Source organism: Eurosta solidaginis, chromosome 5 (genome assembly GCF_040869045.1).
Source record: "Eurosta solidaginis isolate ZX-2024a chromosome 5, ASM4086904v1, whole genome shotgun sequence".
Taxonomy (NCBI): Eukaryota; Metazoa; Arthropoda; class Insecta; order Diptera; family Tephritidae; genus Eurosta; species Eurosta solidaginis.
Genome location: NC_090323.1, coordinates 274,479,365 through 274,502,049, shown reverse-complemented (window position 1 = coordinate 274,502,049; position 22,685 = coordinate 274,479,365). Strand labels below are relative to the sequence as shown.

At 38.0% G+C, this 22,685-nt stretch overlaps 1 protein-coding gene across 2 annotated transcripts in view; it reads left to right on the top strand.

Annotated features, from left to right (window-relative positions):
* Window positions 1–2,470: 2,470 nt before the first annotated feature.
* klar (klarsicht) overlaps window positions 2,471–22,685 on the top strand; it is a 225,993-nt gene continuing 205,778 nt past the window's right edge. For both annotated transcript variants that reach the window (XM_067790872.1, XM_067790871.1), the window contains exons 1-3: window positions 2,471–3,378; window positions 21,925–22,248; window positions 22,317–22,478. In XM_067790872.1, the coding sequence (XP_067646973.1) occupies window positions 2,536–3,378; window positions 21,925–22,248; window positions 22,317–22,478 (1,329 nt within the window). In that variant the 5' untranslated portion in view covers window positions 2,471–2,535. The remainder of the gene's footprint in view (window positions 3,379–21,924; window positions 22,249–22,316; window positions 22,479–22,685) is intronic.

The window sequence follows — 22,685 nt, the reverse complement described above, 5'->3', positions numbered from 1 at the left end:
TAAAGCAAACAAAAAAATTTATGAAATTGAAAGGAATTATTGAAGAAATTCGGAGCCCCATACCGATCAAAAAATACTAGTATGCCGTTATTATTATTATTCGACCTCTATTCACTGCACTATTTACTTAGATCTATCGTCCCTATTTCTTTATGTGGAGGCGTTTAATGTATTTAAGATCCTTTTCTGGCTTTATTGTATGCCACAAAAGGATACGAGTCACGCCACCTAGATGGGAGAGTCTCTGCCCTGTTAGAAGTACGCATTCGCAGAGAATGTGAACTGGCGTTTAATCTTCCAGCGTATACCCTAAGTTTCATTATAGTAGACTGGGGTTTTCCTTTTTTTCTATAACTGTACGAAAAAAAAAATTTAAATATCGTTACAGTTTACAGTTACAGTTACGCTCAGGCATAAACAGGTACAGTTCGTCTCTCCATAGGACATGCTCAAACAATAGGGATCACTCCAACCCATATAAAGACATCAAAGCTGGCTATAGTCGCATACTCCTTTGTGACTCAGCCCGGATTCATAAAAGCCTAACACATTTTTTGCAGGGTATGTCTGTTCGTTGTTGCTTGCTTCCTCCATACCCACTCCTCGTGCTTATTTGTCCGTAATGCTTTATAACTTTAACGTAGTTTTACCCCAACAATGTAACCGCAATATGAATGTTAAGCGTCTTATTGTCGCTGCAATTTGGGCTTTGGTGCCACCATGAAAACCTGAGATTTTAATTTTACATGTGCCAAAAATATGAATACAAACAAACAAGCAAAAACATGCTTCGAAATAATGGAAAATTTATTTGGAAGGTGGTCCACTATTAGAGATCGAGAGTGTCACGAAACTAGCCAACCATTTCATAATACGAGTATTGTTTGTTGTTGACTTTAATAGCTACAAATGGCTGGAAGTTGAAATGGGAAGGTGAGCAACAAAAACTATAGAAGGTGTGTGTGTGTGTGAATGATATTTATAATCTTGAGGGATATTGAAAGAGGGAAGACAGTCATCACAAAAAAAAAAAATTCGGAGGAAATGTTGTCCTGCAACCACAACTCTCATTCCAACTCCCACTATAACGCGCCTTGATCTAAGGAAAACTACATATGTTAACAATATTCAACTTTGAAGCTATGCATACCACGGTCTCGGGAGAGAATTTTACACGCCCAAGTTGCATAAACCAGAAGATTACTTTGTGAACTTGGCATAAAAGTGTGAGCGTTATTGGAAAACTGAAACAAACGAACTACAATCATGCTCTTTAATACTTGGCTCGCAACTCCAAATTTGTATGTACATAAGTGTGACACCCAGATTGCCGCCCTCCTTTAAACCATAGCGACACTATTTCGAACTCATCGCGCAAATTTGACCAAAATTTCTTTTTATTTGTTTTTAATTACGAAATAACTGGCATCAAAAACTACCTCGAATTGACCCACTGGCTATGTGGTGTCAAACAGACCATTATGTAACGTAACTGACTTGAAATTGATAAAGCAGTGTGTCATCAAAACCTGACCTCAAATTTTGTGTTCGTTCCCGCTGTTTCACATGCGAGTTGGCAAACGAAAAAATATTTGCGACATGCTGGCAAATGAAGTTTTAATATCAAATCTGCCATACCGGTAGACAATTGCCGTTTTCACTTATTCCCTATCAGGCATGCTTAACCAACGAACCGATATCATTTCGTTACGCTAATTAACGTTAATAAACGAAACCAAGTCATTTCGTTTCGTTTATTAACGTTAAGAACGTCAAATTAACGAAATGATTTTGTTTCGTTTTCTGCCATATCAAAATGAAATCAAATCGCTGATGTTGATTATTAATTTCAAACTATGCTGGCAATGCTATATTATCCATTTTGATGGCGGAGTCATTAAAGGTGAAAGCATTAGCCAAGCTGATTGCAACTTTTCTCATGAATTTTGACAGTACGAACATTTCTCAGAGTATTTTTAACATTACCACCAACGTATTACACAAACAAATTACATGGAGTTTGTGTGTATGTCCGCTCGCTGTTACCGCCTTACAGCTTCACCATGGCTATAGCATTGCCAGCACAATTCAAACATAAAGTATTACGTTTTTGTTAACGTTTTTAACCTTAACGAAAGCTTTTCGTTTCGGTTAAAAACGAGATACAATTTATCTTGATAATTTCTTTATCGATAATATTTCGAAGTGTTTCAACGGAAACGGTGTAAATTTTTTGATAAACGATTAGCTTAAAGTTAAGGTGCATCCCTGTTCCCTATTTTAATTACCAAGGACAAGCCGTTTTAACACGATATTACAAGGTTTGCGGTTAAATTTGACCTAGAGAACAGAGAGCATTAGACATATTTTATTATAAAACCCTCACACACATGTATCCACATTTCATTTTTATATATTAAGATTCTTGATACAAATCCATTTAAATATTTTTATGTCTTCGCTTTTTTAGATTGAGGATGGGCAGCAATATCAAAGATTGATAAAAGATTTGAAGTAGAAGCTTAGAAACTGGAAATGGAATCATTACCAATGGAGAAGAAAATCGTTGAAAAACACGAGAGTGAAGAACTGCAACAACTTCAAAATGTTGCCGATGATGCAAACCAAAAAAATGAACATGTTGATGAAGGAGGAGAGGGCAAGAGCCAAAGTACTGATGCTAGTGAAAATTGCGATAATGAAAATATAAACGCAACAACACTAATAAAAACAATGATGACGCCACCAATTATCGCAGCAACAGCTGGGGGGCCAAATGTAACGGCACTAACTGCAACGGCGGAAGTGGTGGCTAATAGCAACGAAGAGACTGAAAATATGGCCATGGTGGACGCTGATGCGGCAAAGATGAGCACAGAGACACTTCTAAATATGCATACAACAACAACCAATATAAATATAAAAACAACAAAGACTGCGCCAGCAAACACAACAACGACGATTACCAACGAAGGAAAAACTCCAAACACTAAAAAAATGGGAGAATTCGCAGTACCAGCAATACCCACGAACGGTGCAAGTGGGGGTGGTAATGATCACAACGGAGCTGGTACCACTGCCAAAAAGAGGCGAAACAATAAAATTAGTAAAAAGCGCGATGAAAAGGAAACACGCAACAATAGCAACAACAAAGCGAATAACAATAACAGCACCAGAGGCGCCACGAGTGGGGCTCGAAGTCAAGTGATGAATGCCGCCAACGGTGCACAGACAAATAACATAAACGCCAATGGCGGCCAAGCTAACATGAAGACGTCCGTGTCAATGACGTCGCTACCACCCGATGATGAGAAGGCGGAGAGTCGTGATGTAATTAAAGCTCAGCTGAGGGTCGAACGTCCATACAACAGTTTGAAGGTAAATGAAGCCATTAAGTTGAACTTTATATGTACATAAATACATACAAACATACATATAAACGTAGGAATGTACACTAGAGTGTACACTTGTACCTGCAAACTTTGAGACTAATCAAAAAGGAAGGAAGATTTCCCTTTCAAAAAAATCTAAATATACAAAAACTAAAGAGAGTAATGAGTGAGTGTGTGGGGGGGGGGGGGGGGGGGGGGGATTTAAATCTTGCGATATCGACTGATATATCACCCTATCTTAGAATAAATTTTCAAATACGCCTTATTTCACAAATTGTTTCAGAACGCCTTATCTGAGAATGTAAGGCAGTGAAAATATCTAAATTGCTTTGAAAACGAGTAAAAGTTTCTAGGGTAAAGGAATGTAAACACTTATAAAATGAAAAATAATGCAAGGCGCGATCACCACCGAAGAGATTTTATTTTGTTGTTGTAGCGATGTGGGCACTCTCCGAAGGCCTTGAGGAGTGCTATCGATGTTGATGGTCCCTTGCCGGATGAAGATCCGATACGTTCCGTAACAAGCACCATTAAGGTAGTATCTCGACTATCTCGGGAACGATTTGGTATGACCAGATGAAACCTTCTAGGCCAGAGACTCGGTTGTTAAAGAAACAGCATTCGCCACGGGCAGGTGAGTTTGAAAATTGGGTTGGAGAAGCTATATATTGCGCTGGCAACCCCTTGAGAGGGTTGCGCTACACAACCCTTTGAATCAACTTGGTATTTTAGCCGCCTCTTACGACAGGCATACCTACCGCGGCTATATTCTAAGCCCCCTAACCCGCTGGGGAGAGAGATTTTATAATTTTTGGGCTTTTCGCGTATTTCTAGGCCACCCTAATGTAAACATATATGTACATTGTACATATGTATTACTTTTGTAGTTAAGTCAACGCGCATGGGCATATTTACTTAAATTCCGTCGTCGCTTCATTTAAAAACAATTAATTCGTGGCGACAAATGGAAGGCTAAAACCGACTTTTCCAGTTCAAAAGCCTACTCCAGGCAGGAAGATTATCAAATAATCTGAAATATAAAATAAATAATTTATAAACTATTTTGAGTCCAGCAAATTTGTTTGATTGTATTTTGCTTAAGAAAGTTGCGCGTAAGTTCTGCCTATTCCTAACTGAAAAAAGAAGCAGAAAGGAAGGGTACTAAGGTAAATCAAGTACCTGCTGTCATGAAGCAAGTCAGCGGACTTGTGTCTTGGCAATAAGCAGCAAAGAATAAATGTTTATATAGACTGAGTAGCCAATTGAAAGGTAAAGTTCACTCATGATAAACGAAAAGCCTGACATATGGTGCAGAAGCTGGACACAACCTGAGATGCGACGGCTCTTTGAGTCTTCAAGTGAAAATTTCTTCGAAAGGCTTACGAGCTGGACGAGTTTTAAGCAACATAGTCCAGTGAATTAAATCATTGCGGCTATGCTGGCTAGGTCGTATTATGCGCACATGGAAGCAGTGGAAGAGGGCGGCAAGAGCAGGGGGGAAAAAAGATTTAAATTCCCCTGGTGTCATCAAGTAAATTGAGATGCATGTATGAATTCCTAAGTGACTTTTGACGGCGCTTACGACAAAAACCTCATCTCAAATTTTGAGGTTAACCATTTTTAAACTAAAATGGCTGGACAACGCATCGTTGCATTTGGAAAATCTTGCCCTTATCATATTATAATTTTTGACGTAAGCCAAACACATCGCCAAAGTTTGACAAATGCTAAATACATCCGACACATTAATAGCTTAACGGTTTTTGGCTCAAAAAAATTATTCATTGGAAACTTCCCAGCTGGAGCGCCAATAAGCTGAAATTGAATTTGCCGCTAATCTACAGGTTAATACTTTGGGCCTTAAATTCGATAGTTCTTTACTGGTTTAACATTACTGAAATTAATTTATATGCAGGTTGCTAAAGAAAATAATCTTTCAGGACAAACCAATGGGTATAGCAGAAAAACTTGCAAATTTTGATGCAATTATCACGAATACAGGAAACAATGTAGAAAAACTGATGGCAGACCTAAATTATTTAGAAAAGTGTATTTATTAATTTCGAGTTTAAAATTGGCCGACTTGGATTATTTTCATACAGAACTTTGGTATACTTTGCTTCGGTCTCTGATATGTCAACTTTTACGATCTCCTTAACCATGTTCCACGCTTTAGCGCCTCTTTCACTAGGTACATACAAATAACACACAGCACAACCGTTAGATCTTCCAGTTTCTACTTGCGATCATTGCAATTTTATTGGCGTAGTAAAAACGGCAGAGCTGAAGTTTGAACAACTTTGAAAAAATCAAAGGAAGACAACATCCAACGGCAACAACACCTTACAATACAATAACCAAATTGGCAAGCAGAAATTCTTGTTAATTTTTTGTTTTTGTTGTGCAGTGTTCATTAAACGGTTAGTGACACACGGCACACCGCTGAGTGGCTTTTTATGATCAACCGTTGTGCTAAAAATGTGACCACTGCCCACCTGTTGTCTCCACCCAAACTAGGCAATCGATGTATGTGACTGTGACTGTGCGAAGTTTAAAACGGGACGCATCATGATCGTTGCGAGTTACAGGCAGAAGAGCTCACAGTGTTCGCGTTTACATATAAATTGAGGTAAAGATATTAATTAATAGTCGAACATTAATTGTTAGGTGAATGCATTAAGGAAATGGAAACACATTTGACCAGTCCTGAATAGGCTTTATGCAGTTTGGAAAGTAAATGTACCGCGTGCTGCACCATTTACCTGTGCTGCTGTTGTTGCGCGGTTGGTGCGACTGCGCGTAAGGCTCACTTTTCAATCATTATTCATTGGCTTGCATTGATTTGTCTGTTTGTTTGTCCATATGTGTGTAGGTACGTGTCCCGAACCCCGCTCCAATATACGGTGCATCTTTACCAGAAATCTTTTCCCCCAGCGGGTTAGGGGGTCAGAATATACACGCGGTAGGTATGCCTGTCGTAAGAGGCTACTAAAATACCAGATTCAAGGGGTTGTGTAGCACAACCCTTTCAGTTTGCCAGCGCAATATATAGATTCTCCAAACCCAATTGTCAACCTCACCTATCCTAGGCGAATCCTGTTTCATTAACAGCCTAGGCTCTGGCGACCCTGAACTCCTCCTGGGAGGGCGGTATGGCCAAGAAGGTCGCATGTGGTCATAACAAATCGGTCCCGAGATGGTCGGGCTTGGTACCGGAACGTACCGGATCTGCATCCGGCAAAGGACCATCAACATCGATAACACTCCCCAAGGCTTTCGGGGAGTGTCCTTATCGCCACAACAACAACCAGAAATCTTGTTGGTGTTTGTGGATTTGGCGTACATTTTTTGCGTGCGCACGCGCAGTTGCTTGCTTTGTAAATTATGCAATGTGCCATTTTCTCGCAATTTTTCTGACGATCATCTGCCACTGCGTTTTTTTTTTACTTTGTTGCAAATGTTCCATCGATGCTGCATTTAATGTTGCGTTCGTTTGACATTGTGACGTGAAAATTGGGAATTTCCTATTTTTTATTTTCTAGCAATAAAACGCAGACAAGAAATGGAAAAGCAAACAAAACCAGCAACAACAATTGTTCATTAGTAAATGCTAACAACAATCGCCTTGGACATTTGTGACTAATACAAAAGCAAAACACAAAACAAAGTCATATTCAACCACAACCGGCAGCTGCTTTGAGACAACCAAGCAAACGATACCTGCAAATAATATACATACATACGTACATAGAAGAAGCAGAAGAAAAGAAACTTAAAAATATTTTGTTCAACCAGTTTGATTCTTTTTGTTGAGCGCGTTTCATATATTTTTATACCCAGCTCGAAATGTTTTTTCAACATCGAATCGACTCTTCACCACTCAATCACTTTTTCGAGAACGATATAATCCATAATAGCCGTGTTTTTTTTACACAAGTATACGTTTCGTTGGCGCGTGAAAAAAACGCCTATCCTCGCATAGATAATGCTTACGAGACCCATCTAGCGGCAGTGGTTAAACAACTAGCTACAGCTATAGGGTGTACCGAAAAGCGGAGACACAACCCTCTGTTGTATTTCTGTGTATAACATATAGCTGAATCAGTTGTGATATATAGTGGACGCGCATAGAATACATGGAATTAGTGGAGAGGGTGAAACATGGACACTTATTTCAGTTACATCTGAGTATAATGCATATTGAAATTTAGTAGTAATACCCTTCAAAAAACGCGAGTACTCCATAAATATTGTAAGGAATACTCCTTTGGGAGTATAGGAGTATTCCAAAACTAATCTGTATGCATACAAAAAATGTGCTCCAATTAACATTGCGATGTCCTAGGAGAGGAGTAGGTGGTCCCACTCTCGCTTTGTTTGTGAGTATTCCATAGAGTACATACGTGAGAGTACTTTCCAAAGTACTTTCACTGTAGTACTCCATGGAGCACCCACAGAGGATCATATGCCAAAGTACTAATGAGGAATTGTGTCGGAAAGAATTATCGGAGTGAATTTAATTTAAAATGAAAGTAAATGAAGAGGGGCAATACAACTTTTATATTTTTTACTACGAATATTCTTATGTTATTTAGCATTTGCGTGAATAAAGAAACATAAAACCAGTGCACGGTTGCATTTTATCAGAGTTGCCATAGTAAAATTTTATTATCAGTTATTTGTATGCAATATTTTACTTTTAGCAACTCTGATCGTCATCGTGTCGTGATCACGGTTGTTAAAAACGAGCAATGATCGGCTGATGGTGGTCCGCAAACGCATTGCAAAGGAGTATTGTTAGAGTACTCCAACATGAAGAAAATGGAACACGTAATCCAACAATTTTTGCAGGATAATTTTATGCGTAGCAATTTCAGAGGTGTATTTAAAGTTTGTCGCTTGCCAGTCAATATAAAGTTTAAGCGTAAACGTAAACACAGCTAATATTGTGGTGAATATTAGCATCACTATTGTGTTAGTAAATAATCACAACACAAATACAGACAGTGAGTGCTTACGGGAGTCCCTGTCGTGAAGACTTACCTCCGGTGTAAAACACAGATCAATGTCCGTTGATCTTCGGCCCAACAAGTTGGTACCAAATCGGTGAGCTGGGGTGTTCAAGTCAACCAGCCTTGGTTTGGCCGAGGAGGACTATCAATCCTCCTCTTCCATTTTCGGGTAATGACACCCGGTTGCACGGCAACTCCACCGCGAGTTCCGTGCTTGCCTCAGAATCCCTCTTTCATTGATTTTGATATCTCGATATCTGATTAACAAGTTAACCAGATTGAGATATTGTGTTTTTGTCGCAATTTAGGAATGTGACCAACCTTTTCTGTCCTGCAGTGTTACAACAATGTATAAATACATTGTTAACGACGGAGCTTGGTTTTGCTTAGATATTGCTTAAAGGGCCGCACTACGTTGACAAACAGAGTGAGCTTGGCATCCAATTATGCTCCGTCTTAAAACTCCATCACAATTAAAAACAAGGGATATGACCAACCTTTTCCGCACACAGACCTGTGAGTGCCGAGTGCCCGCCTCAACAATGCCCCTCGACATCGCTTGAGGCCACACTACGTTGACAGACATTGTGTGCCATATTGTCTACTATTGGCTTCCATTTTTGCTACTAATTTCGCTCCAATTTCCACTCAATTACGCAACAATTATGCTCCGATATGCCTCCAAATAAACTCCTACCACAATTAAGGGATGTGTCCAACCTTTTCCGCTCACAGACCTGTAAGTGACCGAGTACCTGCCCCAGCAACATCCTTGCATTGCAGTCCGCCACACTGCAGTGATTTGACAACGTCAAATCTTGCCACATATAGGATGTGGCCATCCACACAGCGAACGCCTCCTTCGCTTACGCAGTCTAAAGCAGCCTCAAACATCTCAAAAGACGAGATGAGCACCGGCCCACTCGTACAATTATCGATTGTTTTTCGGCTGACGATAGACATGCGTTCCTTCACCATCTTTCGTCAACTTTTTTGCAGCTTATTTAACCGGCATCTCCGGTTGTCACAAATTAAGGGATGTGACCAATCTATCATCTGCCCCTCAGGGTCAGTTTCTCAATGAAATTGGGATTGCCGTGGCAAGCATGAGACCGAATTCCCTTGGGTCTTAGGTCCCCAAGGGAAAACAAGTCTACTCAGAGCGTGTGTCATAAGTGAACTCTATTTGAAACCACAGCCACCGCGATGCTCCCACAAGGGGGCCATCCCAGGACAGGAGGTGAGACCTGAGTACAAAGCATCGTTCGATGCAGTGCACCAGATCACACTGGCTTCTCCTGCTCCCGCGGTAGCAGTTTTTATAAAGACCTTGCCTAGGGTCCCACAGGGTGATACCCGCGTCCACCCTGCTACCTTTCGATTGGATTGGGTACCCATGGTATTATGGTCGCCTTTTACGACCGGTATACCTACCGTGGGCATATTCAAACCCCTAACCCACAGGGGGGACAACACAAATACAGTAACCAGCCAAAGGTATGTACATGCACTCATAACCAGCAGCTCGAAGTGAAGAGATATCTCACACACACATGTAGTCATCAGCCGAAGTTGTTACTCACACATTCACACGCATATAAGAACAGTTCTAGAACAGTTCTATAATTCACCCCCAGCGGGTAAGGGGGTCAGAATATACCCGCGGTAGGTATGCCTGTCGTAAGAGGCGACTAAAATACCAGATTCAAGAGGTGTGTAGCGCAACCCTTCAGGTTGCCAGCGCAATATATAGCTTCTCCAAACCCAATTGTCAACCTCACCTATCCGCGGCGAATCCTGTTTCACTAACAGACGAGGCTCTGGCGACCCCAAGCTCCTCATGGAACTTGGGGGTGGGGAGGGAGGAGATGGCCTGAAAGTTTAATGTGGCCACATAAATCGTTCCCGAGATGGTCGGGCTAGCACCTTAATGGTGCTGTCGTACCGGAGCGTACCGGATCTGATCCGGCAAAGGACCATCACATCGATAACACTCCCCGAAGCCTTCGGGGAGCAACCTTATTGCTACAACAACAACGACAACAACAGTTCTAGAATGTGAAACGTCTAGACCTTAGGAGAAATATGCGGACGAGGCAACAGAGAGTATAAAAGCAGCGCAAGCTGAGGAGTGACGAATCAGTTTGAGTTTGATTTAAACACGCTATTAGTTGTGAAGTGATGAAGTACTCCAAAGTAATCTAAATAAAGACCAGTTTGCAATACTGAATACTGGAGTTATTTATTCGACTGTTTAGCGATTCGAACGTTAGCAGAAGTTGCATAATAACCAGGATTTCCTTAAATTCGTTACAATATAAAAATAAGTCGCTGAATTTGTTGCTTAGCGCGAATCTCGAGAACGCTTCGGTTGGACCGATTTCGCTAATTCTTTTGTTTTTTTTAATATTCCTTCAAATACGAGGATGGCGCCTACGGAGAGAAAAATTATAAAAATTGCCCGAAAAAGTCTAAAATCAACACTTTTATAATACAAAATCATAAAATTTTTGTTTGCACAGCTATAAATTCAAAACGGATGGATCGATTGGGATATTTCTTCTATTTATGAGGAGATGCAGTTAGAGAGAAAAGAAGGGGGTAGAGTCGTGAATAAAAGGATAGAGAAATCAGGATAGAGGGGGTGGGAGAGTAAGAGGTAACAATTTCCTAAAAGCTATGCAGATAGACCAAAGTTAGGGCAGAACAACGTCTGCCGCATCTGGAGGTACTTGGGTAAGTGTATGAGTGTCTTTCAGAAAACATTGTTTTAGCAACTGATTGACTTAATGGAAGTAAATCAAACGCTTACTTTGACCTATATATATCTTCAGCTCAAAGGGAAACCGGTCCCGAAAAGCACATGATACAATTAGTTAATCGAAAAGTTTCTGGAGCATAAGTTCCAATATAGGTTCCTATCTGTGGTGCACTGCGATATCAACCCCTTTTCACCTTTTTGGGAAATGGGCGTAGTACCGTCCACATTTAAAAGTTTTGCAATCCACAATTCTAAAGCCTTTGAAGACATAATTTTAAAAGGACGGTTTCTTCTATTATATATACCGTGTGTATAAAAATTAAAAAAAAAAAAAAAAACATTTTTTAAAGGTCAAACCTTAACAATCAGATTTAAAAAAAAACCTTGCCCATCCTCCCTTCCTCTTATTCTAAATAAAAAATCCTTGGAAGTTTTTCACTTCTCCGTCTTCTCTTATTCCAAACAATATTTGAAAAATTGAAAACCGGAATCTCTTCACTTGTTAAATTGAAGGAAATGCAGTAGTTCAAGTAAACACTAATTTGTACAGTTTTTTGTGCTAAAATAAAGTAATGTGCCTTAATACTCTTTATTTTAAGTTATTTTAAAGCAAAACAATCCAAAACTTGCGCAAGGGTTTTTACTACTCCAGCCGATTTTTATATCGCAAAGCCTTTTTCTTATGCTCCTCTGTGGATGTGGCTGTGGCAAAGAGGATAAATTATAATAAGAGACGTCAATCTTCTACTCGTAGCCACTTGCTCGATGTTTTCTATGAGGTATGTTTTCTATACATTTTCATGGGGTATTTGTGTTTATTTTTCCGACTGTATTTAATTAATTATTTAATTCTCTTTCCAAAAAACACGTTTGCATAAAGTGGCAACACCGCATGGATAAATGGAAGGCAATTCAAAAATGTCCCTCATAAAACAAAAGTAGCGACTACCTCGCAGTTTACATCGAGTAAATGCCTAAAAAATAACGAGTGACGGCTCTTATTATATTTATCTTCTTTGGTGGCACCAATACATTACTCGTTTTCGGCAATATAATGTGAATAGCAATTATGTAATTTTTTCGCGACAATAAAAAAATCCGCTAGAAAAACATGTCGAGGGAGTATTTGGAATTGGGCTGAATATCTACATAGCATGTAACTACATTACACTGGTATTCCACCCCCAGCGGGTTAGGGGGTTTAGGTTACCAGTGCAATATATAGCTTCTCCAAACCCAGTGAGGTTGTCACCTATCCGTGGCGAATCCTGTTTCATTAAAAGCGGAGGCTCTGGCGACCCCAAACTCCTCATGGATCTACTAGGGGGTGGGAGGGCGGTATGGCCAAGAAGGTAGCATGTGGTCATAACAAATCGTTCCCGAAATGGTCGGGGTTGGTACCGGATCTGCATCCGGCAAAGGACGATCAACATCGAAATACTCCCCAAGGCCTTCGGGGAGTGTCCTTATCGCTACAACAACAACTGGTATTCCATCTCAGTAGTGATATGATGAGCAAAGTCCCCCTCCTTTTGTAGTTAATTTCTCTGCAATATCCCCTTGTGTAATCGACCCTTCATAAAGAAAATGACGACAACTTTTGTTCTGAAAATGGACAAAACCGTTTGGAAGCCACGTCCACTTTTTTACAGAAGTTTTGAAAGTAGGGTCTGCCAAATTTTAATAACGATACGTGTGGAAGCTACATTTAAAAGTCAGAAGTTGCACAGAAATTAAGTTTTCAAAATTTTTTCTAGTTTACAGAGATATTTTACTAAGGATTAGTGCTATTAATTCCAAGTATACTTGCGCCAAAATTCAAGCAAATCGGCAGAAAACCACATCCATTTTCATACATGCACATATAAGGGATGTTTTGTATGTTAAAAATTTAATATTAAAATGATCCCAAATTTTTGAAAATGTTTCACTCTACCTCTTCAAACTTAACTTATGGAATGAAATTTCTCAACAAAGTCGGATGAGGACATGTCCTCTACTTAGAATAGCTTAGCATTGATAATTGGCAAAATCCTATGATAAGCACGCCCATTTTTCGATATCGAAATTTTTGAAAAAGTAATATCTTTTCGAAATCTAATCACCCTTAATTGCAGAGCACTTAAACTAATTCAATATATCCTGTGATGAAGGAAAATTTTCAGACATCTAGGTCTTAATTTTTCATATAACTTAATATTCGCGACATTTTCCTTTGAATTTCTACTTCATTGTTTGTGTACCAGCTGGGTATATAACGTTCGGTTGGACTCAAACTTATACTTTTTGTATTACTTATTTTGTATGTTTTTGTTTTCGTTTGTAAGCGACTTTGGACTGCTTTGAACTATACATATTAGTCGTATTTAGCTACTGATGTGCTTGCATACATACATATATCCATATGAAGTATGTATATATGTATTTAGTTGCATATAAGCCGCAAATAAGCGAAATCGCGCCTCATTTACCGCATATGTATATTATTTGGTCCTCAACCTTATTGTATAAGGTATTAAATCTCTATTAAGAAGACGGCAGTCGGAGTGTAGCTAAAATGTGCCGAACTAACCATCCAAGGGTCCACAACTATATGAGTCGACCTAAAACAATTAGGTCCGCCAATTGGAAAGAAAAATGAAAAAGCAGAACACAACATTGAAAGAAATGGTCGGCCTTAATCTTCTTGGGGTATACAGGGACAAAATATGAATACATTATTAGATGTGATCATTCCGCTGTATAAAAAGAATGTGCTTTGCTGGACGGAACACGACGCATTACGGTCTTATCGTTACCGGTCTGCATGGCAGAAGAACAACTGGAAAGAACTGGCCAAGCCATGGCGTGAGTAACTGGCGTCTAACTATGAACTATTAGGACCATTCTAAATTGCAGGAATATGAATAAGTAGGCCGCAGTTTCGGGATTTTCTTGTCAAGTTTATTGCTTTCTAACTACTTACACTATTTTTTTGTTGGTGTTTACAAAAAAAAAAAAAAAAAATCCCAAAATCGTTTTAAAAAGCTTTTAAAAATGTGCAGAAGTACTTGAACCTATCATTACCATGAACACAAACCATTATAATTTAACCCCAAATTTTCATGATCGTTTTTCTTAACAACAAATATCGATTGCCTATTACCTGCATACATACATATGTATATGCAATTGTTTACGGCTATGTATATGTATGTACATATGTGTGTGTAAAATCCAAAATATTCGGGTCAATTCCAGTACACCTGATTTGTGTTCATTAAAATTTTCATTTCTTCGTCTCTTATAGAGAAAAGTTGATGCTGATTATGCCGGTAACTTCACTTCCGTTGTACTAAGAAATTACATAATTTCTCCAGTTCGGTATATGATGTTCAGAAATAAGCGTTTGTTTAAGAAGCAGAGGTGGTTGGTTGCTTTATTTTATTTGAATTAATATTTTTTCAATCTTATATCTAAAATTCTCGTGTCGCCGTTTGAGTGGCTGAACTCCCTCGAAACGGCTCGACCGATTCTCATGAAATTATGTGAGCATATTGAGTAAGTCTGAGAATCGGATCTTATCTATTTTTCATACCCCAAAATGGTAAGGGTGGTCCACCCCTAAATTGTTTTTAGACAAAATTGTTTGTTTGTTTGTCGTAGAATATTACTCGGGGTAATTTTCCTGCATAAGCTAATTCTAGGTGAGGTTGACTCCTCTGAGCTGCTAAGCCGATTGAACTTTGCAGTTCCTGCTAGGGCGTCCAGACACTACGTGCCCTTCCATTTACCCCTGTGTCGTATAAATTTTGGCAAAAATTCTCCTATACGTGTTTGGTGCTCGTACTATAACGACTTGTATAATTGCATTAGTATCGAATGTTGTTGCCTTACGCAATCTATACTTTTGTCTCAACTGATATCTTAAAGTTTACTTGTTTAATTTGTAACGATAGTTTAATTTTAGTTCTTGTTCAACGTTAAACAAAATTGTAATTTTTAATTAATTCCATTTTTAATTCTATACTTGTATATATTTTTACGCTATTTTTTTATGTTACTTTCCTATGTATTTTGTTAGTCGACCACTCTTGTTAGTTGATTTTAAATAACTAAATAAATAACGGTGGCCACCGTGGTGTGATGGTAGCGTGCTCCGCCTACCACACCGTATGCCCTGGGTTCACACCTCGAGCAATGCAACATCAAAATTTTAGAAATAAGGTTTTTTAATTAGAAGAAAATTTTTCTAAGCGGGGTCGCCCCTCGGCAGTGTTTGGCAAGCGCTCCGGGTGTATTTCTGCCATGAAAAGCTCTCAGTGAAAACTCATCTGCCTTGCAGATGCCGTTCGGAGTCGGCATAAAACATGTAGGTCCCGTCCGGCCGATTTGTAGGGAAAATCAATAGGAGCACGACGTAAATTGGAAGAGAAGCTCGGCCTTAGATCTCTTCGGAGGTTATCGCGCCTTACATTTATTTTTTTATTTATTTAAATAAATAAATAAAAAAATATTTTTTTTATGAAACAGCATTCAAAAATACATGCCACCCCCTGGGATTGGGACTGGGATTAAGGGATGGGGATAAAAAGAGCTAGAGAGAAGATAAACAAGGGAAGGGGAAATGGACTAAGAAAGAGATAGAGTTAGACGAAGATAGAGAGATAGGGATATATGTAGCTGTGGAAAAGAGAAGGAGGAGGATGGGGGGTTAGTAAAAACTCATTAAAAGTTATGCAGCTTTTTTAAACATTTTAGCGCTTAAAACTAATTAATAGAAAAATTGGAAAAGTGGTCGAAATTAATCAATCCTCGTGAAATATTCTATGAATTTGTAAGTTTGATGCGAAACTCATTGAATTGCCATATTCAGCGAATCGTTAGTCATTGTAAATGAACAGAAAAACGTTAACTTGCCTGCTAATCGAATCACTTACATACATAACTATTGGCAATATAAATCTCCATTGTTCTTTTTGTTAGATTAATAATAAATGATCTTATTTTCACAGTGATCTTTACTCTGTAATTTCAGTAATTGTGAAATGCGGTTGTTAAGAGATGTTTTAAATTAATATTTAACCTTACATTTTAAATTCTTCTCATAATTCTTACCAATTTCGTTCAATATTTATTTATCTACAATGCGCAATGATTAACTTGGATTTTTTAAACTGCACCAGCTTTTCCACAGCACGCATTCTGAATAAATATATAAGACAAAAACCTGGAAAATTTTCTCCGGTACCCCCTTCAGTTCTCGCTTCAAAAGTATCGATTATGTATTTGGAAAAAGGATGTCATACTAAGATAAGCTCTCATCAGCTGATTGTATTTTTTTCATTTCACTGGCGTAACTGGATTTTCAAAAGCAAGTTGCAATTTACTGCCGTGGTGGTCAGTTTTATATTAAAAAAATAGTTTTACATCCCTTTGGGTCATTATATTAGTAAATGCATCTAATTCAGCTACAACGCACAAAAGTTTCAAAGTTTTATGTTTTCTCTCCATTCCATTCGCCTAACACGAACACGCAGATTTTGACAATTTGGACACAGGTATGTTGTTGCTATAGAGATGAGCCAACCATATAGTTGAAACATGGTGTGAATGCGATTGCTCGTCGCTGGTATAAACCCTCCAACGAATGGGTTTTAGGTTCGATTCAACGGTTAGGAAATGGATAAAAGTGTGCTTACGCATGTTTCACTTTTCTTCAATAATAATTTAAAAAGTAAAGTTGTAAAAACATTTAGGTACTGGGGATTTCACGGAAGTGAGTTAATCTGAACCTGTACCAAAATTTTAATCGGAAACTAGAACCGAAGCGGGGTGGAAGATATACATATGTACATGTATGTATTGCTTGAAGATGAATACGAATAAAGTAACAAAAAATTATTTCAAAACATTTTTGATTTTGCTAATCCAAATTTTGTAACTGACGAAACAAACACACGGTTGCGCAAATTGCCGTTATACAATCGATTCCAAACGGTGGGAACATAAACCTAAATCAATCAGACGTTTTTTAAAACCCTTTCCGTCCCCGATGAAAAAAGACCGTTTCTTTGAATTTATTCGCATGAAAACCAATTTTGTTTTGCTCAAGACTTTACATAAAGTTCAGACTTAAGCGCTGTCCCGCTGTGCATCCGATTAGCACCAGTTTGGAGGTAGTCATTAAATCTGTAGTGCGAAACTGCCGCTTTGCATGACTGTCGGCTATTTTTTCAGCAGGTTATGCATACGTCAAAGCGCTCGTGTGGGCGACGCTGCCCAGCCCTGGGAACGTACTGGACTAACATCGAGCAAAGGACCATCAAGACCGACAACACTACCAAAACCCTTGGGCAGTGTGGTTAAAACAACAACAACAACTTATCTGCGTTTTTAACAGATTTCCGTGTCATATACGGGTCCTCACTAAAATTTTAAAACGGCTTGTGCCAATGAAACGGAGTTATTCCACTTTTAAGCGCGGTATCCGGATCACAAGAAAATACTCAAGTTTTTTTTTTTATTGTTTCCTTGCAAACCAAAGTGTTTTTATGTTGAAAATTTGTATTTTTCTTTTTTGTTATTCATTTTCTTTATAAAACTGCTTTCAAAATGCGTTCAACGTTAATCAATTGAAGCTTGCAATGATTTCCGGGGCATTTCTTCAAGGGTCCAAGAAATGCTTACAGGTTTATATTTATGGTTTCAGCACAGATCTTGGAAGAAATTTTATACAGGAAATAATAAAGAAATACAAACTCCCAAATAAAAACAAAACACGTCAAGCTTGGCTTACAAGAGGAAATTAGAAAAATTTCTTGAGCGTTTTCTTGTGATCTGGATACAGCGCTTTAAAAAGCCCATATCTACATTCAGTGAATGTGAAAATCAAATGTTTTTGCTGCTGTAAAATTTGTTGGTTAGGGCCAATGTTGCCAGAACTTTTTTAGAAAGAAGGCTAGATTTACAAAAATAAAAAGCTAAAAAAGGCTAAATAAAAATTGTTAAGGCTTAAAAAAAAAGCTAAAAGTTTAAGGCAACTTTCTATGCGTTTTATTAATTTTTTTTTTATAAAAGACATAACAGAATAAAAAAATTCAAATAAATTTTACTCGAATTATCTAAAAAAATAAATAAAAAGATGATAAAAAAATTGTAAGGACTACCTTTATATAAATGGACCAAAAAAAAAGAAGGCAATTTTTCCTTTAATACAGACACAATGAATTTTGACTTAAAACTATAAAGGTGGAGCGCAATCTTTCAATTTAAGGCAAACCGTGTACTTGGGACCAACTAATTGATTATTTAAAATTTAAACTCTCGCTCTACCTTTATAATTTTAAATCCCAATATTCTTTTACAAGAGCTATTGTTAAAGTTTTTTTAGACAAAATTTAATAAGACTATGTCTGTATTAAAGGAAAAATTGCCTTCTATTTTTTTGGTCCATTTATATAAAGGTAGTCCTTACAATTTTTTTATCATCTTTTTATTTTCAATTTTTTTAGTACTGCCTTCAAAAAGGCAATTGCAACTTTGATTAGTAATTTAAGTAATTCCTAAGTGAAAATTCGTATCTTTATTTATTTGTTCAAAATAGCAAGATTTAATAGAATTAGTGGAATTTTCGCTGATAACACTGGCGAAAACAACAGAATTCCACCCGGCATCATAACAACAGAATTCCACCTCTTTTGTCAGCTACTTAATTTGTACAGCTGAAAATCGTGGTGAAATTCGCATACGCCTCAAAGTCTAAAATAATCGTGGTAAAGGACGTGCATTGAGTTGGGCCTTCAAAGAGGTGGAATTCTACAACGCCTGCAACACTCAGGAGGCTAGCCATGAAGGTATGGCCTAATCTTCTAAATAGTTCGACTTGTGCGTTACGTAGCTCAAATTTTTTGATCAAACATTGCACTGTCACCGAGTTTTAATATTCAGATTTCAAGTCTCTAGATATGCAGGAAGTTAGTTAAAAATCGATTGCAAGATTCCCAAATTAAAATTTGTTTTCTTACTATCTCGAACCGCGTGCCACCTAGCGAATCTTTTTTGATCAAATGTTGCATTGTCACCGGGTTCTGACCCACGGCCCAAGTTTCAAGAGTCTAGCTCACCGGCAAGTTACTCAAAAATGGATCGCAAGATTCCCCTCGTTTTTCAGGGATTTGTAGTTATACCAATTAGCACTCCACCTAGCGGAACTTTGTTTTCCATAAATTATATTGTCACCGGGTGTCGAACTATGTGCTAAGTTACAAGTCTCTAGGTAACCGGGAAGTTAGTTAAAAATGAATTGAAAGATTCCCAAATTAAAATTAATTTTACTAATATCTCGATCCATGCGCCACCTAGCGGAATTTTTTTGATAAAATATTGCATTTTCACCGGGTTCTGACTTACGGCTCAAGTTTGATATCTCCAGCTCACCGGGAAGTTACTCAAAAGTCGATTGAAAGATTCCCTGTGTTTTTTCAGGGATTTTCGTTTATCTCAATTCGTCTGCCACCTGGCGGCATTTTGTTTTCCATGAATTGTAGTGCCATCGACTCGCAAACTATGTGCTAAGTTTCAAGTCTCTGGATCACCGAGAAGTTAGTTAAAAGTCGATCGCAAAATTTCCATTTTAAAATTAATTTTTTGCATATTTCGATCCGTGCGCCACCTAGCGGATTTTTTTTTAAACTTGTATTATAATGTCTCTCAGATCTCAACTATGTTCTAAGTATCAAGTGTCTAGCTCAACGGGAAGTTACCGAAAAAGGCTTTTCCGTGGGTCAAAAATTCGTATGGAAATGAGGGGACAAACATGAAAGCGTCTTAATATAAAGGTAAAAAAAATGGTTAGCATACATTTGTATTTTTATAAATAAAACTCCAGTATAGTCTAAGTCTTCGTTATATGTTTGCAAAATAAGAACGCCTATAAACCTATTTTCAATAAGTAAATCTACTTTTTGTCCTTTTAAAGAACCGATGAAAGATGTTAATTCTACATTGTACGCTACCGCTTTTTCAAGTTTTTGGTATGTGTTTTACACCGACTCCAAACGATATCTGGCAAATATATTTTTGGAGGGAATACTTTTATAACACTTTCTGGGCTGGCCGAACGACTGCCGATGAGTGACCCCCGGTTAAATAAAGTTTGGAAATTGATCATTATGAATATGAATGAGGGAATTTGAAATCAGATGGTTTATTATTATAAGTCCAAGCAATTTTATATGTGCAATAAAACTTATAATAAGGTTATACTTTGTTACACTAATCCCTATTTCTCTTCCTTGTTATAACACCTTATGTAAGCCTGATTTTGGGTGGGCCATATATACCTAAGCCTTATATAAAAGGTCCTATAACCGCAAGTAGTTTCTCTTAATAAGGCCGTATGTAAGTAAGCATTTCTTTTGTTGGTCCATAAGCCTTATAATAAAGTTGTTATACCTTATGGCTTATTTCCTTACGTAAGTTTTACTTTATATGAGCTATAAGCCTTATAATATTTTCACACAGACGGCTTATTGAATAATAAAGGCAATTTTCTACATTAAGACGGATATTGAGCTCAATCTTCCCTACAAAATTCGAATCTATTATTATTTCATTGGTAGCTAATCGAATGCCTAATGAAGTCAAAAGCACAATGCAACTCTGTTGGCAGCGTTCCGCTTCCGTTTCCGCTTCTTAGCTTTTGGTCTGTTCAGTGCTTAAAAATGTCATTTGTCAAAGCAAATGTCATTGTCTGCATGGCGAAACGATACAAGGTGGCCGCATCGAACAGCTGATTGTAACCTTTTTTATTTGATTTAATACATCAACTACCGGCGCAGTTCGATTTGTCCATCGAATTTACAAGTACATGGAATTTTTTTTGTTTGTAGGTATGTCACCATGCTCCCACCTTGTATCGTTCCGCCATGATTGTTTGTCTCATCCTTCATACTAATCGAGCAATTACTTCTGTGTGAAAGCAAAAAATTTACGATTTCATTAGCAGGTGAAATGATATCATTAAGTTTCTGTGTGAAAACAGTATAACACACAAAGGTATCTTTCAAATAAATATTATGCCTGTTGACATACATATGTATGTACATAAGTACAGAAAAACAAGGAGTTATCCCATTCGTGTGGATGAGATTTGCAACGGGTCAAGTCCGTCGTTTTACGCAGCATATATGTATCATTGCATAGCTCTTTTGTCTACATGTGGACTTAAAAACCCAGTTAAATGTTTCTGAAATCAAAAACTCAATTTCGCTCGGAAGCGGTTTCGAAGCAGATGAAACAGTCATAGAATCGAAAGTGATATTAGGGGTTGATGTTTCCTTAATAAAGTTACTACGCTTCGATTTCAGCCCACCATAATGCCCTAATCTGTTCCTTAGCCCCTCAAAGTTTTTAAATCTTGCCCAAATTCATTCAATGTTCTTAAAATTTATCTACATAAGACTGTTAAACTAGATTTTCTAAAATTTTGAAAAAAGTTAAAAAACTTTCTAAAAAAAGCTGAAAAAGAGTTTAAAGCTAAAACGCAACTTTTCATGCTAAACAGAGAAAAAAAGCTAAATCTAGCTTGAAAAAAGCTAAAATGGCAACACTGGTAAGGCCCTTTGTGAACTAAGCTAAACGGCTAAACGATATGTTGTTTGTTTGTATTTTTTCCACTATGCCAATTTACCACCATTGGCTTACGCTGTAAATTAAATGTTGAAGCTCACCACAATGTACAACAACAAAATTGCTTTCTTTCTGTTATATTTTATAGAAAAACATCGAACGAAACGTCGTCGGCACCACGCTGGGTGTGAAGGCAAACTGCTTTAGTCACAGTCAGAGCAGCACCAGCAGTTTTGCCAACCATCGCTACTCTTGGGGCAGCGGTTACAGTTATAGTTCGTCCAGTTTACAAAGTGGCACCACAATGGGACTGGGATCAGCTAAAGACGATCTGTGGCCAGCTATACAAACCAACTATAATTATATTATGGACACTCATTTATTGGATTCATGTAAGGAGGCTGAGCGACATCTAGCGGAACAGACTGATGTTAGTGGTGTGGATTGTGAACAATCGGCATGTTGTTTGAAGGTAATGCAGTGCCCCAAGTATAATGTAATTCGTTAGTACTAACTAAAATTTGTTTTCTATTTTTTAAGTTGTTGGGCGTAACACAACGGCGTGAAATGCTGTGGGATGATCCGAATGAACTACGAAAGTGGCTACGTGAAATGGAACATCGTTTGGAAACAGCACCTACATTATCGGTAGCAACTGCATTAACGACAGTTGAGTTACAGCGCTGTTTAGCAGAGCATTCGGTAAGTAAAGCAGTCTACATAAATATTTAAATTGTGAACAGCAGCACAGGGTGACGCCACAGTTTTATCATGAAAATGCTTCAACTGTATATTGCCATTCAGCAAATACATCGACCATAGTAATAGCAAATTTTTTGAATTTTTTGCATGCGCGAACTTCGGTGGAAAGCAGCGGAGCTTCACAAAATTCTAGTAGGTCACTTCCAC